This window comes from Hipposideros armiger, unplaced genomic scaffold (assembly GCF_001890085.2).
Source record: "Hipposideros armiger isolate ML-2016 unplaced genomic scaffold, ASM189008v1 scaffold_37, whole genome shotgun sequence".
NCBI lineage: Eukaryota > Metazoa > Chordata > Mammalia > Chiroptera > Hipposideridae > Hipposideros > Hipposideros armiger.
The window spans coordinates 3,753,131-3,778,004 of NW_017731387.1; the positions used below are offsets into that span (position 1 = coordinate 3,753,131).

Consider the following 24,874-nt stretch of genomic DNA (forward strand, 5'->3'; position numbering starts at 1 on the left):
ATCTCAGGAATGTTAAGAGAAATATAATTAGAGAGTTGTGACCTTTGGGGACTGGCTTTTTTCACTCAGCAAAATCCCCTTGCGGTCCAACCATGAGCCGGCTGCTTTTTATGGCTGCGGAGTACTCCGTGGCGTAGGTGTGCCACAGCTTGCTTACCTGTTCCTCTGTTGAAGGACATTTGAGTTGTTCTCGGGTTAGGGCTGTCACAGTCAAGCTGCTATGAACGTCATGTACAGGGTTTTGTGCAGGCATGTTTTCATTTCTCAGGGATAAATGCCCAAGAACACATCTGCTGGCCCATGCGACAAATGCATATTTATAGTCTATATTCTAAGAGGTGAGTTTTGATCTGTTTACTGGTAAACCCCATAGCCTTTGTATGTTCTAAATTTTGCCTCATCTTGAATGATACTTTAGTTGGATATAAACCTTTAGGTTGGCAAGATCATCTCTCATCACTTGAGAAGGCTCTCGGAAATCTACTGCCTTTCCTCCCTGATAACTTTTAAGGTTTTCTCTTTATTGCTGATGTCTTACACTGTCACGACAAGGTGTCTAAGTATAGGTTTATGCAGAAAGTGCACATTCAACCAGAGGATACCGGAAAATTCTCAGTATTCTCTTTTCCTCTATTAATCCTGTCACCCCCCTGCGAACCCCCATCAGGCATGTTCCTCTCTCAGTCTACCGTCTGTCTTTATCTCAGTCTACCTTCTCGGCCTCTCTTGACCCTCTCGACCCCTCTTCTTACTGTGCTGCTTTGTGCTCGTGACACCTTCTAATTCTCTCTTCAGCTATATCTAGTCTAGCACGTATCCCATCAATTACAATTTTTATATGAATTATATTTGTTTTAAAGATTTCTAATAGGTTATTTTTCATATGCACCTATTAGTGGTTAATGTTGGCCTACTTTGTTTCTTTTCTGTTTTCTTTTTTAATGAATAGCATCACTTTATTTATCTCTTGAACGTTCTAAGCAAACGAACTTTGGAGTTTTCTTCCCATTCCTCCACAGACACAATCTCTTCTGGAGTGAACTGATGTTTTAGTTTTGTCAGCTTCTTTCTTAGCAATATACATCTTCAGGGTTTTTCACATTGTGATTAGCAGACTGACTTTGAGTGAGATTTTTGGCGGCGATCATTGTTCCTGTTTCTCTTGCTTCCATCCAGCTCTACAAGATCCCACGTTCAGAGCCAGGTCTTATAATGACATTTAGGCCTCTGCACTGTGGTGACACTGGTGACAATTCAGGTCCAGTGACAGACAGTGGGTGACCCAGTCCAGGGACATGTTTTTGCCCTGCTACCTTTCCTAGTTCCCAAGCTTACCAAAATAGCACATGTAACTTGAGCTATAAATTCGGAAGTTTCTTTCTCTTTTTGTGGCCTTCTTTTACAAAAGGAGCCGGGGCCCAGCCAGGGCCATGCCCTGGCTCCACTCAGGCCTAGCTGAGTGCCTGACCCCGTCCCCGTCCAGAAGCTGGACCCGCTGCTGCTCGCCATTTCAGCCCTGCCCCCTGCTCTACAGCCCTGCTGTTTCCGACAGACAGCGGTACCGGTTTTGAGTCTAGCTCTGCCGTTTTCTCCCACTTTATGTTTTCCTGTTGTTGACACATCTGAAACTGAAAGGGCGCAGCAAAACGTGAACTCACTGAAACATCGTGCCTGGAGCCCAACAGCTCTTTTCTCTTTCCAGAGATCCCCCATCCTTCAGCCCCCACGACCGACACCACCACCACAGGCACACAGACCACTTAGTGCCTCGCTACGTGCTGCCTCTTTGAAGACGCTTGCCTGCCTCCCCTATGGCACTTTCGCACTTACCTCCATGTAGCAACTGCCATATTGAAGCTCTCTGTTTGTCCCACAGTTTGTACCACTTGTTTGAAGTCTATACGCCAAAGCTTGGCACATAGTAGGTGTTCAAACAGCACAGGATGGATGGATGGATGGACGGATGGATGGATGGATGGAACATTCACTGATTAGAAGCCATGCCAAGCAACTAGCAGAAACACTGTCTACACACTGTCCTTCATGCTAGCCCAATTCTTTCACTCCCCAAAACAGCACATAAAAGAGAACCAAAATTAAATGAAAAACTAAGCACGTAACCAGCTTTTGTCACCCTTGGTAGATACTCAGCGCAGGAAATAGGAAATTGTGCTCTTCAGACAAGGAGTTAACGGGCAAACCAGTTGATCCATCACTAGCTTTTACAGCCTCCTGGTGCAAAGAGTCCTGGACACTAGTAAGTATCATCTATATTTAATGCCTCTGTGCTTGTAGCAGTAACCTGGATGGTTATCAGCACCACTTAGAAATATGGCTCCTTGTTAAATAATTGATATATTTGATGGGGGCAAGCTTCAAACAATGCTCAAAGCTCTAGTAATTAATGGAATTACAAGATGCTTGTAAAATGGCTTAAACACTAAAAGTACAGCATAGGTGTAACTGTTTTACAGTTAATCCTGTGCACATAAATGTGGTTAAATGTTCAGGAAGGTGGTGGAAGGGGTGTGTGTGTGTGTGTGTGTGTGTGTGTGTGTGTGTGTGTGTGAGAGAGAGAGAGAGAGAGAGAGAGAGAGACCGATTTAGCAGTCTTAGGTATTGATGTAAGCGTATTTAAAAGGCTCCATAGCAGAATGCAGGCACTCCTCAGGCCCCAAACATTTTCGAGCATGTCTCTAATCACCTAAGAGCATCACCCGTGAGTCATGGGACTCCGGGTACCTTTTTGGAAGGCAGAAACTGCTAGAATACAAGTCCTTTCAGCATAGTACCTTTTCTGAGCTGAGGCTAAACTTCTCTTACCACCATGGCCCACGGCCCACAAGAGCTGTCTGTTTTTCATCCCCGGCACTTGGGAGCTAAGAATTCCTGGCAGTGTGTTTTGCCCCCTATTGTTGGCTATTCTCAGAAGTGTTCTATATGCTCTAAGCTTTCTTAGAGTCGATGCTGTTTCAGCTCTAGAAAGAGGAGGCAAAACAGAAGTGGCACTCCTGACTGCAGACCGCCTCCCTGAAAGGTCCCCCGCTACCCGTCCCCAGAGGAAGAAAGGGCTTTCTTTAAAATATGACACCTTGACCGGAGCTTCAGCACCGTTCTGGGCAGCCAGTCTGTTAGGAAGTAGCGGGCAACCACAGGACCGTCTTTTTAAGGAAAGCCATGGGTCTCTGCTTAGCAGGAACCATCTATCAGTTCCTCAGATGCTGCCATGATTTACTGTCAGCACCATGCGTTCTCTGATTTTCTGCCGCCCGTGAAACATTGTGCTTTCCTTTTCTATTGATGTATCAACTATAATAGTTACAAGCAGCTACAGGAAAATCAATAGCGAGCTTTCTTTACTGTGTACATCAAGCAGCGCCTGTTAGGTCCTCCAGCGGATGGGGTGGGACACGTGACTGGTTCTCCCCAGACCAAACGAAAAGCTGTAGAATCCAGCAAATCAACTGGAGGGAATGTAAATAATAATAATAATAATAATAATAATAATAATAATAATAATACGGCTTTATTCAAAACAGAAAGGTGAGACTAGGAAAGCCACTCAAAGGGAAGGACAGGGAACAGTCATTTTTCAAAAGGAAAGCAGCATGGCCCAAATGGACTTACAGACGTGGGTCCTGTGTGCTCTGTTTTGCAATTGTCTTCCTAAGGCCATCGGGACCGTGGGCGTATATAGCAGATTAATATTTACGAGACTGACTCTAAGCAGAAGGTCCCCACCCCAAAGCCAATGGGGCAAGTCCTGCGCTCAACACCCAGCCCTGCAGTGAGAGCTCTGCAAACCACATGACTGCGGCTCCACTGCCAAAGCCTTACTCTCAGGATTCACGACCAAGACACAACACAGGTGCAAAGCCTAATGTTCCCTCAGAGCACACAGTGAACACAGGGAAAGACGGGATTGTAAAGCAGCAAATACCTTCATGTGCCTAGGGGAGCACCTGAGCTACCAATTAGTGCATGGAAATCAAAAATTCTGGGAACCAAACGCGTGCGCTCGTCCGGGGGCCGCTCGGGGCCTCAGGACCCCTCCAGCATTTCAGCATCTCCTGGGGCCACATCAAGGTTTCCGCAGCCGGTCCTGTGAGTCCTGAATCTGAGCCACGCAAAGGCATGAATCCTGCTGAAATCCCAGTCATAAAACACCCGCACAGTGATGTGCATTTACACACGAGTGCACCCATGCACACACACATTCACTCACACACTCACTCACACTCACATACACACTCACTCACACACACACACGCACACACTCACACACACTCACACACACACACGCACACACTCACACACACTCACACTCACACACACACGCACACACTCATGCACACACTCATTCACACACTTTCTGACAGGAATGCTCTACATGAACGGTTTTCAAAGTTCACTATTATCCAACTCCAAACCCCAGTTATGAAAATTCTCTGTAGAGGTACTATACTTAGCAGGAAGGTAGAAACTTGTGCCGTGGTCACTTTTGCATTCGTATAAGAGTTAAAGAACAACCAAAATACTTCTGGAACTACCACAGTGATAATGCACACACACACACACACACACACACACACACACACACACACACACACACCTCCCCAGACACCGTTTANCACAGTGATAACACACACACACACACACACACACACACACACACACACACACACACACCTCCCCAGACACCGTTTAGAAATTTTACCGAGGAGGCCATCCAGCAAGTGGTTTGGTTTCTTCGGGTGGGTGTGTTTGGGGAGGAATAGTTCAATGATGAACTTTTCAAATATTCTATTTTCTTTCATATTTTCCCCAACTTCTGGGTTCTTTTTATTTCCTACCATATTTCTCTGCAACCAGAAACTGTATGAGGATTTTAAATTTCCCTTTGACATTCTGACAGCAGAGTGAGCTGTCATTCGGGGCTGCACCCTACATCAGGGGCTCGATGCTCCAGGCTGGTCCTGGAGGGCAGGGCGGGGGGGGGGTCAGGTACCCCGAGCTGGCTGCATCACAGGACGCGGCGATAACAGCAACAGGCCCGCTGTCCTCCCCACTGGCCCAGACGCCAAGCCTCCTGCTCCTGGTAACCAGGTGGCAGTGACACCCACCAGGTTGTTAGCCTTGTTACTCGCCAAGGCCCCTAACAATGAAAACTAAAGCTAATTCACGCAACGCCAACTCTCATTACAATCTTCCTTTCATGTCTTTGCTTTGCTCCTTTCCTGGTTGGTGTTTTGCATACTGTTTACACGCGGTATTTCCTTGTTGTTTGAACTGACTTCAGATGTGCTTGTCCTACGCATAACTGGAGGTCTAAGGCTCATGGGATGTCACTGGGATGGTTTTCAACCAGGCGTGACTCCAGACTCTGTGGACTAAGCTAACACATCCCTTTCGGTCACACTCACGCTACTTTTAGTGCTGTCACCTGGCAGCAGAAGTGCTTTCTAGCCACACACTATCTCGCAGAGTGAGAAAGAAATCCCTCCATGACCAACTGAACCCTTACGACCAAACACACTGGTGCTTCCTTCCCGAGCTGCTGGGAGAGAATGTCCCCTGTGTGGCTGTCACAGTGACCTCACGGCAGGAAAACCAGAGCAGGATATTATGCACAGGACGGCTTTCCAAGCCAGCCCCTCTGAGCCCCACACAGTCAGATTAACGGGGAAACCCAGAATGACAGCAAATTTGCCATCAAGTCATCGGGCTCCCTGCCTGAGAGGCCGCTGCTCAGACATCTGCACGTGTGGTCGGCGTTTAACATGCTTTAAAAATGTGAATAGTGAGAGAATGCATTTGAAGTAGAAATTGAGAATGAGGTCATAACGTATGAGCAAATAAACAGGAGAGAGAGAGAGAAGAAAATGTGTACCAGTCATTTCATTCCCTAATCATATCAGATTTGAATTTTCTTCCTAATTAAAAAAAAGTAAATGAAGTTCATATGTCAAAACAAAATCATTATGAAATTGCACTGGCATAAATATTACTCTATGATCCAGTTGTGTTACTGCATTATCTATGCAAACTGTTTAAGAAAACATGATTTGGGGTATTTGTATGTCTCACGAGCACGCTTTTCGCTTTTCCGCCCGGTTCCAGCAGGGGTTGCCTGAGCGCTCGGCCCCCAGCCCCTCAGCGTGTCCCCTTCACATCTGTCCCAGCGTCCTGCAGCTGCGAGTGTAAGGGACGGGTACCCGTGGGGCTGTCCTAGGCCTAGCTGCACAGGTGGGGCGGTTTCCTGGGCCAGGCCTTCCACCCGCTGCTGGCTGTGTCCACACCTGACACGCTCGGGAAAGGCACCCGCGTGCACTCAGGCAGAGGCCACACACCCTCTCTAACTGCCTCCGGTCTGTGCACTCAGGCAGAGGCCACACACCCTCTCTAACTGCCTCCGGTCCGGCCACACGCACAGCCTGGCCGTGTGAGCGGGGACCTGCTGGCCTTGCCGTGGTTCCACTGACAGGTAATCACAGTCCCCATGAGTCACCACAGCACCACGGTGACACCCGAGAGCCAGAGCCATCTCCACCCGGCGGGCCCACAGCTGCCCACCACTCGGAAGCAGAAAGCCGATCATTAACGGCGCTGTAGCCATTCCAGCGTGACAATTAGGAAAGGGGCTTGTGGGCGACGGTGGGCACGGGGCTGGGTGGCCTCGCTCGCTCACCCCCTCTCCCAAGCGGCTGCACGCTCTTGCAGAAGTTTAATGCTGCATTTCCTGGCCCTTCGAAGCCTCCGCACATCCCAGGCTCTTGGGGCCGTTGTGCAGACCAGGCGGCAGGAGCACATGTCCACAGCTCGGACCTAGTCAGCAGAGCTTCCGAAAGGAAGGGCACCTGTCCACTTTCTCCCTCGTCTCCACCCACCCCCCCAAAACCTCAGTATCCCAAAAACAAAATGCAGGATGTGACTAAAGGCCCAGAGCTCAGACTTCAGAACGAACGTGATTCTAACGCCACCAACCAGAACAGAAGTGGGAATAGTAAGGCTGATAATAACATCATCATCAACCCCGTGGATTAGGCATCAAATGAGGCGGCGCTCGCACAGACAGACACTTTAAAAATGTGCTTTGCCGATATTTCGATCGGCTAATAGGTCATCGATAATAAACAGAAACGCTCCACAGTTGACAAACTGAAAATGCTTCGACAGCTGTGGCAAGACACTGTGTTTTTCCATCCCCGAAACCGGCGTCCTCTCCACCGTGACTGTGTTTTAATCAGAGAAACGAGAACTGTTCCGGGTCAGATATCAGTTGGATGACGAGGAATTTGGTTGCTTTGAAAAAGTGTCAGGAAAGATAAACAGTGTTCACCTCACACAATCTAGGATTTATGCTTTTTAAAGGAAACATTTCTATACCCAAGTGACATTCACAGAGTGAAAAATAAAGCTCAAATTACATAGTTTTCATTTACTGGTAATTATATACAATAGACTGAGAGAAAGACAGCCAAGATTCTCAAGAGGCAGCTTTGAAGGCGTGCTTAGTGCTTCGCACAAGTGTTCATGTTAAAACTGGGGGCGTGAAGCCCCTTTTCCTTCACAACCCAAGAGTAACCACAGCACAGTTTGCTCTTGGAGGCAGTGAGTCCGACGTCGCTGTGACTGGTCACTGCCAGGTCAGCGGCCAATTTGCTGTGTGTGATCTAATTTCATGAAGCTGAACCTTAAAAAGTTACCTCTGACTTTCTCTGTTAACGGAAGCTTGTGGACAACACTGAAACCACAGATTAATCTCAGAAATCAAATTTTAAACTGTTGCTTCAATCCTCTGCTTCCCAAGCTGAGAGCTATCCCAAAGCGCTACCGCCACGTGAGGACTGAGTGGTGGGAGCTGGCCTTGAACTTGGCGTGGTATATTCGCTGAGCCACCATGAGGCTCAAATGAAGAGTCTTGTGTCCTGGACACAGAAGTTTGGAAGTGCCCAAGAGATGGTACTGGTCTTTCAGGGCAAACCCCGCCGAGGGACCTCCTCAGGAGGTGGGGTGTCCGTCCGCTCCCCCACCCCCAGCTGCAGGAATGTCCATGGACCTGAGTGCTCTCTCAGGAAGCACAGTGAAGGGTCTGAGCAGCTCAGAGTATTGTTAACACGACCCCCACTGTCCCACCAGAGCCACTCTCTGGGTAAGCGGGCTGACGCCCGGGCTCGGGAGGCCCCACAGCGGAGCTTGTCTTTGGACGCGGGGTGGGGAGAGGGCGGGCACGTTTCATGTTCAGCCAAGTCATGGCTGCAGGAAGACGCGATAACTAATGGAACCTTACGAGCCACACACTCACTGTCCTGCCTCGTGGTGGCCGCTGTCACAATACATTTAAAAAACAAGGGAACTGAGACTTAGAGGAGTTTCCTCGCTCCAAGGTCACTTGGGCAGTGCGGTGGTTCACAGGTTCAAAATCACTTGTTTTCATTTCTCCCAGCTGTGGAAATGGCAAGAATCAATAACTCCCCTAACTAATCAAGAGTTGGCAACAATGCAGCTGCATAAACATTTGCCGCCATGTAAACGAACGCTGCCTGGGTGTGAAAGGCAGGGTGACCCCACGTTCTCAGCTCCCTTCCTGGACAGGGCTTAGAACTGAGCGTAGCATTTTATAGAATAAATGTGATCCGACATAAGGTATTTCAGTATCACTGTGATCACTGTCTTAGCTAAACCCATGAGTACATGATAATAATAAAAGGGCAGCTTCTTTTGGACTAATCTTTCCTGTTATTTTTGCTGCCACGTGGTTAAAAAAATACAAACCAAATTGGTAATATAGATTTTCTGTCTTTCGCATACAAATACATATCCCTGAGCAATCTGATGAATTATTAATTTGTTATGTCCCAAAAAATTGATAAGTATTTGGCTTTAATGATCTCGTTAGGTAATCAGTGCCCCTCCTCCCTTTACATCTTCACCCCAAAGACCCGTCTTCTTCTCACAGTCCAAACGAGTCAGAATAAGTATTGGTCAGCTGAATGATTTTTTTCCCCTTTATTTCAACCTCTGATCTTACTGAGCAGAATTTTAATAAGCTAAGGGAAATGATGTAATAATAAGTAACAAGTATATTTAGGTCTTACAGAGTAGTTTTATTCTAACTCTACCAACTAAAGAAAAAGAAAACCTTGGATATACAGAACAGACGCACATAAATAACAGTTCTCATATGGGCATCAAGTTGCAACAATTTTACTGATTGTGATGTTACTTTTTAGTACAAGTGGAAACAGAACAAAGTACAATAAGCCTCGCTAATTCAAAACAATTCAACTGGGAAACAGAAAGCTGAATTTACATTACTTAAATGCAATTTTTGTGATCTCAGCCCATGCTTTCTCTTAAGCAATGTACTTTAACACAGTGCTTCGCACCTAAAGGGGTTCATTGCGCCTGATGCAACATTTAACTACCGAGTTTTCCTCCCAGTTCTTTCATTAATTCATTGTGTGGGTCTCAGAAAGGACCTGGTGGGGGCGTTGGGTGAAGTTAAAAAAAAAAAAAAAACAGAGGAAAGGGCTTTGATACAAGCTAGGAGAACAAAGCAAACATTTTAGCCTTAGGAATTGTAATATACAATAAGCCTGCATTTCATGAAATACCTGTTTAACGTTTAAAATTGGATTTTAAAATAGGCAACATTGACAATACTTTTAATCCCCTGCATTTCTGCTTCTGCTGCTGGTTTTAGGTAGTTAGACACTCAGGAGGAACATAAAGGCGTTCTTTACACTTCCTATCAAAAACAAAACCCACATACAGTGTCTGAGTTGGCACAGAGTTCAGGTTGCTGAGTCTTCATTAGTGAGCCAACAGCAAACAGCAGAGCGCGTTGTGGGTTTCCCTGGATCCCATATTACTTGCTGGTTGGGAGGCAAACTTTCTTCCTGTGTCTCCCATCCTTGTGTTGACGTGAACATCCTGTTTCATTCTTTTAAAACGATCAACACTTATTCTTTCCAGGGACGAGTGTGTCCTGCACATATCTTGGTTTCAGACCTCCGTTTAGAACGCCTAAGCACGCCTGTCCATGGGCGGTATCGCAGCCAACTCCCTGCAAAGATGTCCCAGGGAACCGGGGCGGGGACCACATAGCACAGTGAAGACCAACGTCTGTGTCCGACCATTTCATGGTCTTGGTGCCAGAGGACTAAGTTCAACCAAAGCTGTGATGAGGTTTCCTGCCCAGTCACCTCTGGTCATTGAGGTGTGTGGGATACCAGTTGTACAAAATGAGTTGATTTTGTAGAGATCATCAAATGCCTTTCTTTCAACAATTCCTGCTGAAAAGATTTCTGAAGACTGTTCTGCTGCTCTTTAGTTTCAGATAAGCTTCCTTTCCCCCACGGCACCCTCCTCTCTGCTCTGTCCCTCTCCGGCCTGGTCACCCTCTAAGACCTACAAGAGGAAAACCCCTGGCTCTCAGCAAGGGAACAAGGTCAGACAGGAAGCTGCCCTGTGGCCCGGGGACTCAACAGGGGTACTGTAAAAAAGGGGTTTCTTTCAAATGCTGAATTATGAAGGAGTATTGATTGGATGAATAGAAATACTTAGAAGAGTACATCTTTTGTCTTCCTAGACTAACACTATAATGTGGAGAAATGTTTCAAGACAACCATTTATTTCAAATAGAGGAGCTTGTCTGCTAAATGCACATTTATATCCCCAGGTGTTACCTTTTTTCTCGATAACAAAGTTAAAGAGCACAACTGAGCAACGTGCGTGCGCTGTGTTGGGCTCGGAGCCACACGCATACAAAATAATATTTTAATTGGCTAAGCTAACATTTGATCCAGGTTTATAAAAGTTTGAAACCAAATAATTAAATGCAAATACAGTCTTCATCCCAAAGACGATAAGAATGCCTTTAAGCTAATATTTTTAACAAGAACTGTTCCACAGCGTTCTCTTGTAAATTTTATCATACCTGAGGCGGTTTCCCCTTTCGACTAGCTGGAAAGCTGAATTTATCCCGAGGCAAGCCAGACATCTAGCGCAGGCTAAAAACCCAGCAACCGGAGCTTAAATTTGGCTTAATATATCCCCACTTGGATCTGCCTGTTTAATTCTCTTTCATATGATAACGTTGGTTTGTTCAGTCCCAACTTGCCACCTGAACACACTGCACCTCAAATCTCATTCTAAGAGAATAAGATAACTTTGCAAAACCCACAAAAGTTCCCGAATGGAGATCAGATGCAAGCGTATGGCTCAAAACCTGCGTTAGGGCGTAACTACAAGAATGGAGGGACAGCTTTCTTCCAAAGGGATACTGCTTTGTATGACTGTGGACGCTTCGTATTCTGAGGGGACAGATGGTCTTTATAATAAGATAAGGACCAGCCCCACACGGCCGGCTGGGGCAGCTGCAGTGCTGCGTCTCATGTGCACTCGACATGCTACCCTCACTGTTAAGTATGTTAACAACCACTTTACTTGAAATTTAGGGGAAACCAGGAAATAGCCTCATCCTGTGGCCCTTTAAATTCTTTCTCCCGGGTCAAAATATTCAATCGATTCCCAGCCAGAGACTTAACTTTTGCCTTTGATTCTCATGTGTTTCTATGTGGTTTTCACTCTCATCTGGTGTGGACAGATTGATAAAACCTATCACATTTCAATTCATGATCTTAAAATCCCTTTAGTATAGCTTCAATCCTCAATTTTCTCCCTAAGAATTCTGGGAAACAAACACAAATTAATACGGAAATGGGGACGTCCTATGTCAGCTGATGAGGACCTGACACAGCAGAGCCCCCCAAACAGGTCACCCTCAACATAGTCGCGTCACCGCTTCTTACATCAAACAAACCACGCTGCTCCTTCCTACCCATTACCTCAAGTTCTTCAATTTTGAATCAAACTGTACTTTTCTGGAGATGAATTCTAGGAGACGTGCTCTGTTGTGTTTGACACTGGTTCTGAATCTAGCCAGGTGCGGAGCTTTAGTAAGATGCTGAAGTGTCTCACAGCTGGGACTCCTGGCACACGAAGCTCTCGCTGCATTCTCAGAAGGCGCTTGCTCATTTGTGCCATTCGGGGAGCCTAACCCAAATCAGCACGTGCAGTGGCTCACGCATTGCTGTCTTTCATGTGTGCGGCGCTGCGCTTGTGCCGTGTGGGAAATAAACAGGAAACAGGGTCACTGCCTTCGGAGTGGGGGTGGGGCGGGGGGCGACACAGGCCCGTGATGGAGGATCAAGCAATGCTTAGCAAGGAAGTATGACTGGAACTAGGAAGACCTTCCAGACACACGCAAGGGGAAGACTGATGTATGAGTTGAGGTGAAAATATATTCATTCAACAAGTGGGCAACAGGTTCCCAGTGTGTCCAGGCACGTGCAGGGCGAGGGGAAGGAGGCAAGGTGACCCTTCACAAGGCCCTCACAGTGGACGGTCAGGGGACACCAATGCCAGTGTGAGGCCAGAAGGGCTGTGCTACAGTCAACAGGGCGGGCTGGAGGCTTCCTGGAGGCAGCGGCGTCTGATGCCTGGGGGTGCTGCTTTCCCGACGGGCAGGCGCAGAAAGCTGCGGGTCGGGGTCGCTGTTAGACACTGTAGCGGGGGGTGCCCCCAGCGCCCCAGGCAGAGAGGCCCAGTCAGCACTGTGTCCCAGCCCCAATCTGCAGCCCCAGCCTGGGTCCCTGAGAGAGCTGCGGAGGGAAGGGGCAGGCGAGGTAGAAGAGCCTACGCAGAGAGAGAAGTCCGAAGACCGCAGTGAACGCAGACAGGCGGGCACTGCAGACAAAGCCTCCAGCCAGGGTCCCTTCTGAGTCTGTTTCCCAAGGAAGCACAATACGTAACGGACCTTTCTGCCCGCTATTACGAAACAACTCTACGCGAAACAAAGTCAAAGTCTGCGTGAATCAGACATGGAAGAAGGACGGCGTGTCAGGGCCAAGAGACAAGTGGTTCAGGGCCAAGCAGCGCTTCCTCAGAGGCGCCCCCTCTCCTTGCGGCCTGAGCACGGACCTGGGAGCAGCACACAGGCTGCAGGCGGCCGCGACCTACCTGCCCGCTGTCACTCTTGGGAGGCTGGGAGGCTGTTTTCTACATTAGACAAGAAGATGCATCCTGTGAGGTCGGTCAGACAGACAGCAGGGACACAGGCTGGGGACATAAGGGAAGAGGAAAGACAGAGGAGCGTGCTCGCGGGAGCCTCTGGAGTCAGCGCTCCGCCCGTCTCGCAGGCAGCCGGACTCAGTGGCCTGGACTCCCGGGGGGCCTCACGCTGTGTTTAGAAGCTCTCCCGGACAGGACACCGACACCCTCGGTGGTGCTGAGCTACGCGGATCGGAGCGGTTACCCTCTGGGCCGCTGCCCAGTGTCCGGGCCGGGGTGCCAGCTAAGGGCAGTGACACGACTGCCGCGCAGCCTCCACAGCGCTTCTCGTCCTGCAAATCCAGCCCGTGCCTCGTCACCAGCCCCGGGCCCGGCGCCCACCCTTCTGCCTCCCGTCTCCATGAACCTGACGCTCTAGGGACCTCGGGGAAGGGAACCACGAGGGATTTGTCCTGTTGTGACCGGCTCATCTCACTGAGCACAGTGTCCAGGTGGCGGCAGGGGTCAGAGTGTCCTTCCTTTGTGAAACTGAGTGACAGTCGTGTATGTACACACCATGAGGACACACAGGCAGAGCGACGGGACGGAGAGGGACTTCGCAGTGAGGCAATCAGGCTGTAGGAAGGCGGTCACAAGGGTCTCTGTACCTGGTATCTGAGCAGAGACCGGGGTGAAGTGAGGACGCGAGTCCTTACATGGGCAAAGAGCCATCCGGTCCCCCGAGACCAGGTGCCCACAGAGGGCGAGGCAGAGACGCACTGTGACGCGGGATTTCAGTTTTGTCCTGGGGAGGAAACGCATGGAAACTCATGGAATGTTTTGCTCCGAGGACGTAAGTGCCGCCATTTGTATCCAGCTCTGTGTCATGTGTGCTCAGGAGAGACGCCTGGCGCGCAGCGCGGGGACTGGCTGGGACGCCTCTGCCGCTGGGATGTGCGCCTTCTCCTCTCCTCTCTCGCCAGCTCCCGGCTCCCTCCTTCCGTCCAGAGGCGGCCTCGCTGCCGAGGTCGGACCATGGGCTCCAGCCCCTCCCTCCCTCCCTCCCTGATGTCCTGCGTGCTCCTTAAACTCCCCGTGGGCCAACCCAGGCTCGTCAGAGTCGGGCCCTCGCTCTGCTCTTCTGCCCCTTGCCCAAGTGGTGGCCACCCTCCCCGCCCTCCGCTGACAGATGCCCAGAAGCCACCCGGGCCTCCGCTCTCCTCCACTCCACTAAACCAGCAACACGCAGCACGCCCTGCTGAGTCAACCACCATCTGGACGTCTCTCGCGTCCACCCCGCCCCGGTGGCTCCCTGTATGTCCCCCTGTATTCCGGCCGCAGCCCCGACTTCCCCTTTCACGCCTCGTTCCCCCCACAGACACCCCAGTTCCTTCTCCCCACACTGGCGTGGTGCTCTCTCTAAACCAGAGCCGGTGACGCCTTCCTCCTTGAAACCTTCCAATGCTTCTGTCCGTGTCGCTTTAGGAGAAAACCCAGACTACTGACTTGCCAGGCCCTTCTCAGTGTCACACCCTGTGGTCCGTCCTTATCTCATCCCCATGCTCCTTCTCCATGGAACCTGAACTCTCTCTAGAGTTCCAGGGACGTCCTTGTCCCCTGTCCCCAACACTGTGTACAGAACACTGTCTGCCAGGGTGCCTTTCCCGGGTGTGGCTCGGCTCACTCTGACGCATTTTTCAGAACCTCTCCATTGTCACCTCCCCCAGGAACCCTTCTTGTCCCCCAAGCCCCGGGTTGGGTGCCCATCCTGTGTGCACTCAAGGCACCCGTTGCTTATCTCTGTCACATTAAACTACCTGTCACAGAGACGGTCGTTATTCCTGTACCTCCAAGCCCTGGCCCAGGGCTGTCGGGCTGAAGGGATGCATGAGTGAATGAATGAATTCACGTATTGCACATACATGGAGGTGAGATAATGAAAATACAACTCTTTGGCAGGAGCTGTAAAAATGTGTTACTTACGTACATAGAAATAATACACCCTTATACCTGGCTGGTGCTTTGTAATTTACAAAGCGCCCTAACATGCGTTTTTTAAATTACTGTTTCTACGGACATAAACAGCACGTATGCTACATGTCCACATTTGTACACACAGCTCTTGCCAAGAGTCGCGTTTTCTTGTTAGTAATTTGCATATGAAGGCACTGAATTGTATGTCCTCGTTGCTAAAAATAGCTCTTGGGTTAATAAGCACACACAGGCATGTATTTTTATAAAGAACTTAACAGTGATCAATTTAAAACCTTGAGTTTCAAGCTTTGCTGGAAATAGCAATTCTTAGCCATCAGCATCAAAAATCCCATTCTCCCATCTCTAACCCCTAAACAGCCCTTACCCTCCATAAGTGAACTTTGTTCATATGAAAAGAATTAGCGTGTTGATCTCAAAGTTCTCACAAAGTTATGTGTACACTTTATTTCAATATAGCCCTTTAAAAATAATTTTCAAAATTAATTCCTACAGAAAATTCACTTCCTTTCTCCTTTTCTGGCCTATCAAAGGAAAGGGTCTTCTGGGGATAAACTGAGTGCCAATTTACAGACTGTCATCCCTCCAAAAACATCAAGGAAGTGTTCTCTGGTGCGACATGATCCCTCTTTTTTCCCACTTTGTATCTTTTAAAGGGCAGGGTGAGATTTGTTCCCCCACGTGTGAAAAACTAACAAAGAAAATCGTCTTGGCAGCAGAAGACGGCACCTCCTAGCCCCCAGCCCCCTTGTTCAGCGAAGGACCCATCACGCCAAAGTGTGCCAAATGAGGGACCCACAGGCTGTGCCACGTGGCAGGGACCAGGGAGGCAGAAATCAGCACCCCTGCCTTCAGAGAGAGCCTGAGTGCTGTGTGTGACTAGAAAGCCGGCGCCGTAATATATTCAAGAAGACCTAAGGGTTTACTCTCCAATAAGGAGGGAAGCAAATCTGAGCACCCCACTGCGAGCTTATCATAATGCAGCTTCATATCAAAAGTTGGTAATTAGTCCCTGAGTGAATAAAGTAGAATAGATGATAAGAGATTGATACTTAGCGGAGAAGCACAAAATGTTTTGCCAGTCATCAAAATTTAAAGGCTATCGAGAAAGGGCTGAGAAAATGCCTCTGTCTGTTTATACACCATTTTCACCCCAGAATTTGTAATGATAGGGTTCATTAGCTTGCGTTTTTAAATTGTATTCAAATGAAGCTTACGTGGATTTCAAAGGAGCATACACTGCCAACCGCAGGAGACTCTGAGATGCAGCACAAAATGCCACAGGAGAACTGGGGTGGGGGGGTCTCATGTCAATCTCTGCCCCCGCATCTGGGACTTTTTCTGAAATCCAAATGTGATCCATTGCTATTTAATATGGGAACCGGACGGCAAATCTCAAAAACATCTATTCCTGAGGATTCCAGAACATTTGTCCCAATTTTGTTTTCTCATATAATTTAATGTCGGTTCATTCATGAATTTCTGGCGTCACAGCCTCCTGCTCCGCCAGCTCCCACCCGTTTTCGCAGAAAGGCGTCAGCTGGGAGGAGGGACGCCCAGAGAGCATGGCTAAGGGTGGAAATGGATCTCACGATTAAATGCTCATGAAAGGCTGGGAACTGACAGGAAAACCGATTCCATGAGAATTGTGGGAGCACTCTTAAACTTCTGGACTCTCTCTAAAAACTGAACACAAGTGAACTACAGAAAAGGGAAAATTCCACGTCTCCCACAGGCGCTCATCGTGTTTTGCACGTTACCCTCTCCACGCCTAGAGCCTGTGAACCGTCTCACCATGGTGGGAAAACCAAGGTTCTCGGGGACCAGGGACCCAAATTCGGATGTGAATGGGGGCACCTTTCCCTTAAAGCGAACCGACCAGGGAAAGCCCTCATGTAAACATGTAAACCGAGCCTGTACATTCAGCTCACCAAGGAATTCACCGCAGGGTTCCTTAAAGAAAATACCCTGTGGCATTAAAATATTGGGTTGTTGGAAAAGTCATGACATATTTTTTCTATGTTTTTAGTTGCAAAAATGTGCCATGACTTTTCCGACGACCCAATACTTCTTTCAGGGCTCTATTGTATACATCAGCTTTTGAAAGCCAGCTTCGAATCAGCAAAGAAAAGGAACTTGGCCTGTAAGATACTTGTTAGTGTGAGAGGTCATCCCACATGTCCATCGATCTTGGACAAACACACCAGTAACATAAGGCAAGCATTCATGGAAGTACTCCCGAGAGAAATGCACAGCCCTCACCCAAGACGCTGACAGTCCACCTAGGAAACGGACGGTGACTAAAACAGGGCAAAGTGCCCTGACACGGCCACACGGCTGAAAAAGCAGCCGGCACAGCGAAGGCACAGGGACTACTCAGTCCGTAAACAAAAGAATTCAGTCTAGACCTTTTTCTTTCTTATTTTAGTCCCCCTAATAGCTTAAATATCAGGATCTTTGCCACCAAATTACAAATTGCTTGTATAGACACAGAAACAACATAGACATTCAGTAAGTAAGTGCCTTTGGGCATCGGTCTCACTTTTGTTATATTTGATAACTTCACAGACACAGCAGAAAAGATGATTAATTCAGTCATGTGACTTCAACCTTGATGAACTTTAGAGAAAAACTGGACATATGGCCAAGTATGAGAAACCTTTGATTTTCCTTCAGACGGAACCTGTGTATATTTTTAAGCTTTTGGGAGAAAGGTGCCAGTGTGGACCAGTATTTACAGAAATTATCCACTGAATGCTGAGAACTTGAAATGATCATTCTATAATAATAGCAAGTGAATCAGCCAGACTTAGATCTATCCTTTGGCTTCTGTTTATTAGTTTTTTTCTTTCTTAACAGAGTGGCATAATTTATCATAGGAGGTTGAACCTAATTCTCAAAAAAAAAATACATTTATCAGAAAAAGAAAGTTTCTAAAAGCTTCATTTATCTTATATGTTCCACTGCAAATTCCTGCACCCTCTGTCCTGATCTCTGTGGCTTTTGTTAGCTTTGCTGGTGAGAATGTCTTCCATTGTAGTACAAAATAATCCTCTAGTTCAAGTTTTTTTCTAGAATTGTGTTTCAATCGTTGTAACACCAGACGTTGCTTGTTTTTTTTTAACTTCCTCGGCGTATATGGAAGAGAAACTAACTTCTGTCTTCTCTACGTTGGGTGAGGGGCAAAGAGATGCAGCCCTGAGGAATGGGACAGAACTCAGGGGAACCATGTAAATGCGCTGGCGGCAGGGCCCCCTCCATAACCAGCTGAGCCTGTGAGAGGAGCAGAGGAGGCAGAGGACAAGGCTGACACAGTGTCGGTTTCCGTGGAGGACTCGGGTACAACGTATCAAAGGTGTTCACAGCTGTTTCCATGTTGTAACGTTGAACCAAATGTAACTAATATCTATAGGGACTTTAAAGTCATTTATAATACTTTTTAAGTATCTGAAACAAAATAGATGGGAAATGTTTTCACTGTTAAGTGCCACGTGTGTAATAGGCCAAGCAGATAGCACCTTGGCTGCCAGTGTCAAGGCCACAGGAAGATGCACAATTCCTAGTGGTGCAGCATGTGTCACGTTTCACTAACAAATAATCAACGATTGTTGATCCTCCCATCTCAGTTTGAAACAGACGTGGCCCCCAGTACTCACAGCACCTATCTATTTCAGTACAAATTCCTCTCTGTTTTGAATCTGGGGCCGAGACTTGGGGATGAAAGGAAGAGCGTGCTTATGGCTCAGCACGTGAGCACGGAAACCATCCTGAGCCCATTCCATCTGCAACGCAAGCGACCTTGTCGCAAAGCATTCCGAGATCCCAGGCTGGACATGCTCCTAAGTACAGGCTAAGAGTTACAGCGCCCAGGGCCAAAATATTGGCAGGAATTCCCGTGGTAACTATGAGCTGAGCTTAGCGCGCTGAACCTTTGAGTCACAGTATTATGCGGTTTCCTTCAGAATCATTCTTACTCATTTTCGTCCAATTAGAAAATCAAGTGGGGGTGGGGAGTGGCAGCTTGGTCCCCATCTTTAGTATGCATGTATGTGCACACACACATACCTCTGAACTTTTCCAGAGGCTTCTATAAATACACTGGATGAAAGCTGTACTGTTACGTAAACAATCTCCAGGAGAGAAATGCCAGCATCGCCATTTTCCCTGCTGATTGTCTGTCTGTCAGTCTGTCTTCTTGGACCCCCCGTCTCCCTCTCGTTCAGTATTTACACGGACCCCTAGGGCAGATGCCTTACAACTGGATGGTCCCCAGAAGTGGGGCGGGATGGACGGCCTGTGCCCGCCGTCTGTCCGAGTGACCCAGGACGAGACAGAAAAGCAAAGCACAGATACCACTCTTGGGTTAAAGGGCACCGGCCACCCTGGCTGGTATTCCGCCTAAAGGACAGGCTTTCGTTTGATGACAATCATTAGTCACCGAGATATATATTTTAGCGTGTCCCCAGCAGTGAGCATCCCATGGCAGCCACTGGAGTGTGCCAGATGGCTCATTAGCATGGGCTCGGCAAGTCTGAGGCTTTCAGAATCACTTAGAAAATGTCAAACAGAAACAAGAACCCTGTCACTTTTTATTAGAATTAACTACATCAGACCCTGGACAGAGATTTCACCTTGGGTCAGAAAAATTAATACAGAATTATATGAATTGTGCGATATACTGGGTTAAGATAGGTCTCCCTCCAGGGACTCATTTGCTGGCAGTACATGATGATCCCTCCACTTCCCGAGCCCTCAGACCTTTCCTTTTGTGAGATATGAAAAGAGTTGACCTTGCTTGAAATCCATTGGTGTCTAATTGATGTGCGGTGTATGCAGAATTTCAACAAGGCCTTCTTCCCGAGCCCTTGTGTGTGTGTTTGCCCCGGAAGCTCACCCGGTGCCCGGGAGCTTAGACAGGATGCTTTTGGGCAGGAGGAAAATGCCCCGTGAGCTGAACCCATGGCGGCAGTAAACATGAATTAAACGCCATTGAGATGTTGTGCCTGTTTGTTTTTTTCTGAAATCCAGATGTGAAAAACCTCGAGAACTTCCAGCTGGTGGAAGGGGTGCAGGAGCAGGTGAACGCCGCTCTGCTGGACTACACCGTGTGCAACTACCCGCAGCAGACGGAGAAGTTCGGGCAGCTGCTGCTGCGGCTGCCGGAAATCCGTGCCATCAGCCTGCAGGCGGAAGAGTACCTGTACTGCAAGCACCTGAATGGGGACGTGCCCTACAACAACCTCCTCATTGAGATGCTGCACGCAAAACGGGCCTGAGCTGCGGCCCCGGGGGCTCCGCGGGCCAAACGATCAGACGGCGGGGGAGAACGGGAAGAGAGAGAGGGGAAAGCTACTCTGAACTGCTCCAAGCCACACTAATTAAAAACTTGGTTTAAACAGATTGGATTTAGAAAGGCATAATAATCAAATACTTAATAGCAAATAAATGATGTATCAGGGTATTTGTATTGCAAACTGTGAATCAAAGCCCCCAAAGGAGTCCAATCAGAGACACGGAGTGGACTCAGCTCCCAGGTGGAGGCAACACCGCATCAGGACACAGACGGACACAGCAGTCCCTGTACATTTAAGCTGATCTCCGCTGTGAAGGCGTTTAGGGACCGATCTGTGCTGTAGACAGGCTTCTGCAGCAGGGTCTGAGCGCACAGATCCCCCTTTGGGGGAGCTGAACTCCGCAGTTGTCACCGGCCCAGCCGCGGCGGCCAGGCAGTACCCCTCCTTCCTGCCTGGCCTTGGACTCTGTGCTGAGGCTCACGCTCAGCCACACCCACTAGCAGCTCCACCAAATCAGGAAAAGCTTAATTTGAGTGTCCTTGTCTTAGACCTGCAAACAGCTAATAGGAACAGTCTCTTAATATGTTAGCTTGCCATTTTAAATATGTCCTGGTATGTTTTGTCCTGTGTTCATAACATTAAGAAAAAGCAGGCAGTGTCCCTCTTCTGACCTTATATATAAGCATCCATTCACACTAAGGGGAATGGCTGCAAACCTTTACAGCACACGCGCCACAGCCAAAGCAAGCTGGACCTCACGTCTGCTCCCGTTACTGAAACGTGGCTTTGGCATTGCTGGAATTCACAAAAATTTCTGGCCGAAAGGCTTGGTAGGTACATCGGTGATTTTACCCATCCAAGTTTGTAGCTCATTTAAAGATAAAACCCACAACGTCTTTTGCTGGGATGTCACACAGTCACCATTCTAAGCAGTTTTAAACTAAATTGAAGCATGTTAAGCAATGCAAACAAAAGACAGGATGAGCTGAGAAGCTGGCTCAAGGTTCGCGCTGGCTGCCGTCAGACAGCCCCTGACGCAGAATGGAGACAGTGATTTTTACATATGGCCTGGAAGGATAGTAGAGGAGTGCAGATCTTCCCCAAAAGGGAGCGGAAGAGGGTGACACTGACCTTTCTAAGTCACAGACCAAAGTCTGCTATAGAACAAACACTGGAGGGCAGAGAGCTGCCAAAGAGCTCCCCAGACATCACTACCAGTGTTAGCAGCGAGCGACGGCACAGGTAGGGGTCTTGCCTTATTTCACAACTCTGAAAGGTAGCTGTGCACATGTGGATCAACATTTGTTTAAAATAAAGTATTAATGCTTTCAAGTCAAATAAAATATAGTGTTTACATTCTTTAGGTCCTGTGGGGGGTGGGGGGGACTGGGACATGACAAAATAGCTAAAGCGGTAATTTCCTTAATGTTATTTTTCTGATTGGTAATTATTTTTAACAGTCCTTAATTATTGTATGTCGTGAGACACTAAAATCAGAAACAGGAATCTCATTTAGACTTTAATTTTTTTGAGATTATCGGCGGCACAATCACTTGTAGAAACTGTAAAGAAAATAAAAGTATCTCCTAGTCCCTTAATTTTTTCATAAATGTGTCTGGCTTTTGAATAGTTTATTTATATTGTATATCATAGTTTCAAGTGTAGACAATTATGATGCTAATTTATTGTTCCTTGGTTTCACCTCTGTATAAGATGTAGCCAAGACTGAAGAAACCAAATATATGTGTTTACTGTAGCATGTCTTCGAGTTAGTGAAACATAGTTCAGGAACAGAGAAGGGTCTTCATGAAGTAAAATCAGTCACTTGATTAAATGTCTGTAAATCTTCCTAATTCTCTCTGTAGTTTATTTAATATCTATTGTAAATTATGTGACTTGTAGCTTCCTCTGTTTTCAAATGGATTTAACAAGGGTGGACTTACCTGGTTTTCCTTCCCGAGCACTGTAAATTGTGTACCAAAGATCTTAGCTATTCCTTCTGTGCACGAAGGACTCTTGCTTTTATGAATCACCTCTAACACTCGTCCACGGGAAGGGCACACTTAGCTCGGCAGAGTGTCGGTCATCTGTGTTGTCTTCATGGCTCACAGGACAACACCACAGCTGCACACAGCCCATCTCCAGAGCACTGAGTAGGGCGACAGCATCACGGTTCTTCCAGTCCAAGACCGAGTTGGCTAGAAACACGTGCCGAGGGTCGGGGCTGTCAGCAGTCAGTGACATGGTTCCATCGTGTATGTGGGACACCAGTGGGGGCGACTGTGAGAGCTGGGGGGTAGTCATTGGAAGCTTCTTTAACATTGCCAAAAAAAAAAATACACTATCTTTCTTAGTTTAAATATACAGTACTCCCCAATGAATACGAAACCGAAAACATGTCAAATGTTGGTATGTTGTTCACCTAGTGAATGACCATGAGAACAGTTAGAAAGGTGAGGACCATGCAGAGTCCCATGCACACCGCTTGCTGGTGACACCAGGACAGAGCTGACACAAGCACGCACCACCGCCAGTGTGTCTGGCCCATCCAGGCGGGCAGAGAAACCTTCTCCAGGGCTCACGGTTAACCGGTTGGTAAGCAGATGTGTACTTAGCAACTGCCTTACCCATGGCAGGACTCCTCGGGAAAAGCAGGCTCCCACAGGAAGGGTCTGGGCTTGTCCGGCCCACTACAGTGGGTCTATGTCTGTAAACAGACCATCTGTAATGTCTGAATATTTCTAGTACGGATCTTCTCCAGCAACCTTGGACCTGAATCCACGCAATGTTTAGAGTGTGAAGTCGGTTACTTGTTGGCATTTTCTTACTGTACCAGTGAAATACATATTGTCATGTCCGTTCTTGCCAGGAATTTCTCAACAAAATGGATTTTCTTTTTCAGTATTCCAATAAATATTGATATGCCCAGCCTGATCACTTCTATATGTTGTCTTTATGCTGTCTTCATTCTTTTGGGAACTGAAGCGCCTCAGAAGTTAAGATGCGTGAATAGCAATGGAGTCCAAAGAATGCAATACTAATAGATACTTTCCCATGTCTGGATATTTTCTAGAATGATCCACTGTCCTTAGGAACCACTTTAATCCACTTGAAGCATTAAACTCAATCTGTGTGTCATTTCTCTACACACAAAATGCCGCATTCTATGTCACTCGCTGGTATACGTGAAGGTAGAAAACCTCGCATGTCTGACGCGTGTGCAGAGCTCACTGTGCCAGCGGCTTTCCCGAGGGCTTAACTCAGCTGGTGCTCAGAACAGCTCGGGGCTGTCACTCTCCTCACCTTACAGCGTCCTGCCCAAAGCGGCACGCTGCTTAGTGGAGGCAAGGGTTTGAACCCGGGCTGCCAGGGTGGCGCCAGGATCCACGTTCTTAACCACAGCCCCACACTGTCTCTCAGCCAGGGTGACCCCTAGGATTTGCTTCAAAAAGGAAAGATCAGAGAAAATCAGGCATCGAGTCACCACTCACTACCAACAACAAAGACGCAGAAACAAAGCCTTTCTACTTTCTGGAATTTAACCCTAAAAAGTGCATCTCGTATGTTCTAGAAATTAGCCTCCTTCAGTACCATTGAAACTTTGGAGATTTTAAAAGAAGAAACAAACTCCATTTTGGAGTTTAATAATTACCTCTATTACCGAAGAGTGCAGGAATCACTGCACAGTTAATGCACATGAAACGCGTGACCCAGCCCTCCCCCACCCCCTGCCCCTGACAAGAAAAGCAGGATCTGTGCATTATCCCTTCGCCAAACGCTGCTTTTTCTTAGGGTCCCACCAACAGACACCGGGAACCAACCCAGAACAGTGCCCTTAGGGTTCAGTACGTTCCAGAACTAAGACTATTAAGCACCTACAAAGTGGCCTGCAGACCAATGGCCCTTGTCCCCCTCTCACAAGGAGGCACTTAAATTATTCTAGCTGACATTCCGTGGAATGTGAAAGTATATATTCATACAGAAGAGGGTACAGTTTGATGCGCTTTTGCATACACACACACACACACACACACACACATCCTCATTGCACAGGTCAAGCAAGATGCAGGACATTAATATTTTTAAATGTGTTTTTATAAGTGCTCATACACATTTTTTAAAATTGGAGGAGAGGGGGTTTCTGCAGAGCCCAACCCCGCAGCCAGCAGGGGTCATTCTGATGGGAGCAGAGGCCTCCCTGCCAGATCTTAGAAAAACACGCCCCAAGTTGCTAAGCCCATCAGCGTGGGGCGGCCCCGGGGAGAAACGCAGCCAGGCCACGCACATTTCACTGTTACAGCCGCGATTCACCCCAGCTTTGAAGAGGTCTGTACCTTTAACTAAGTTTGACGTTCAGTTTGAAGCCACCTCTGATGTGTGTTTTTATGAGAAACACGTGGAGAGTGTGTTCAGCCTAACACAGGTCAAAATGCTGTGAAACTTAGCGATCTTGACATTTTCCTGGAATAATAAAGACCAATTTTCCTTAACACTGAACAGGAAGTGTATAGTTGAGTCACTCAAAATAAATA

General features: G+C 47.7%; 1 protein-coding gene across 4 annotated transcripts in view; it reads left to right on the forward strand.

The window, feature by feature from the left end:
- Positions 1–21,886, forward strand: part of NR5A2 (nuclear receptor subfamily 5 group A member 2) — a 103,992-nt gene extending 82,106 nt beyond the window's left edge. For 2 of the 4 annotated variants that reach the window (XM_019638042.1, XM_019638039.1), the window contains one exon: positions 20,077–21,886. In XM_019638042.1, coding sequence (XP_019493587.1) covers positions 20,077–20,324 — 248 coding nt within the window. In that variant the 3' untranslated portion in view covers positions 20,325–21,886. The remainder of the gene's footprint in view (positions 1–20,076) is intronic. The other 2 variants (XM_019638040.1, XM_019638041.1) reach the window with 1 other exon arrangement.
- Positions 21,887–24,874: the final 2,988 nt, after the last annotated feature.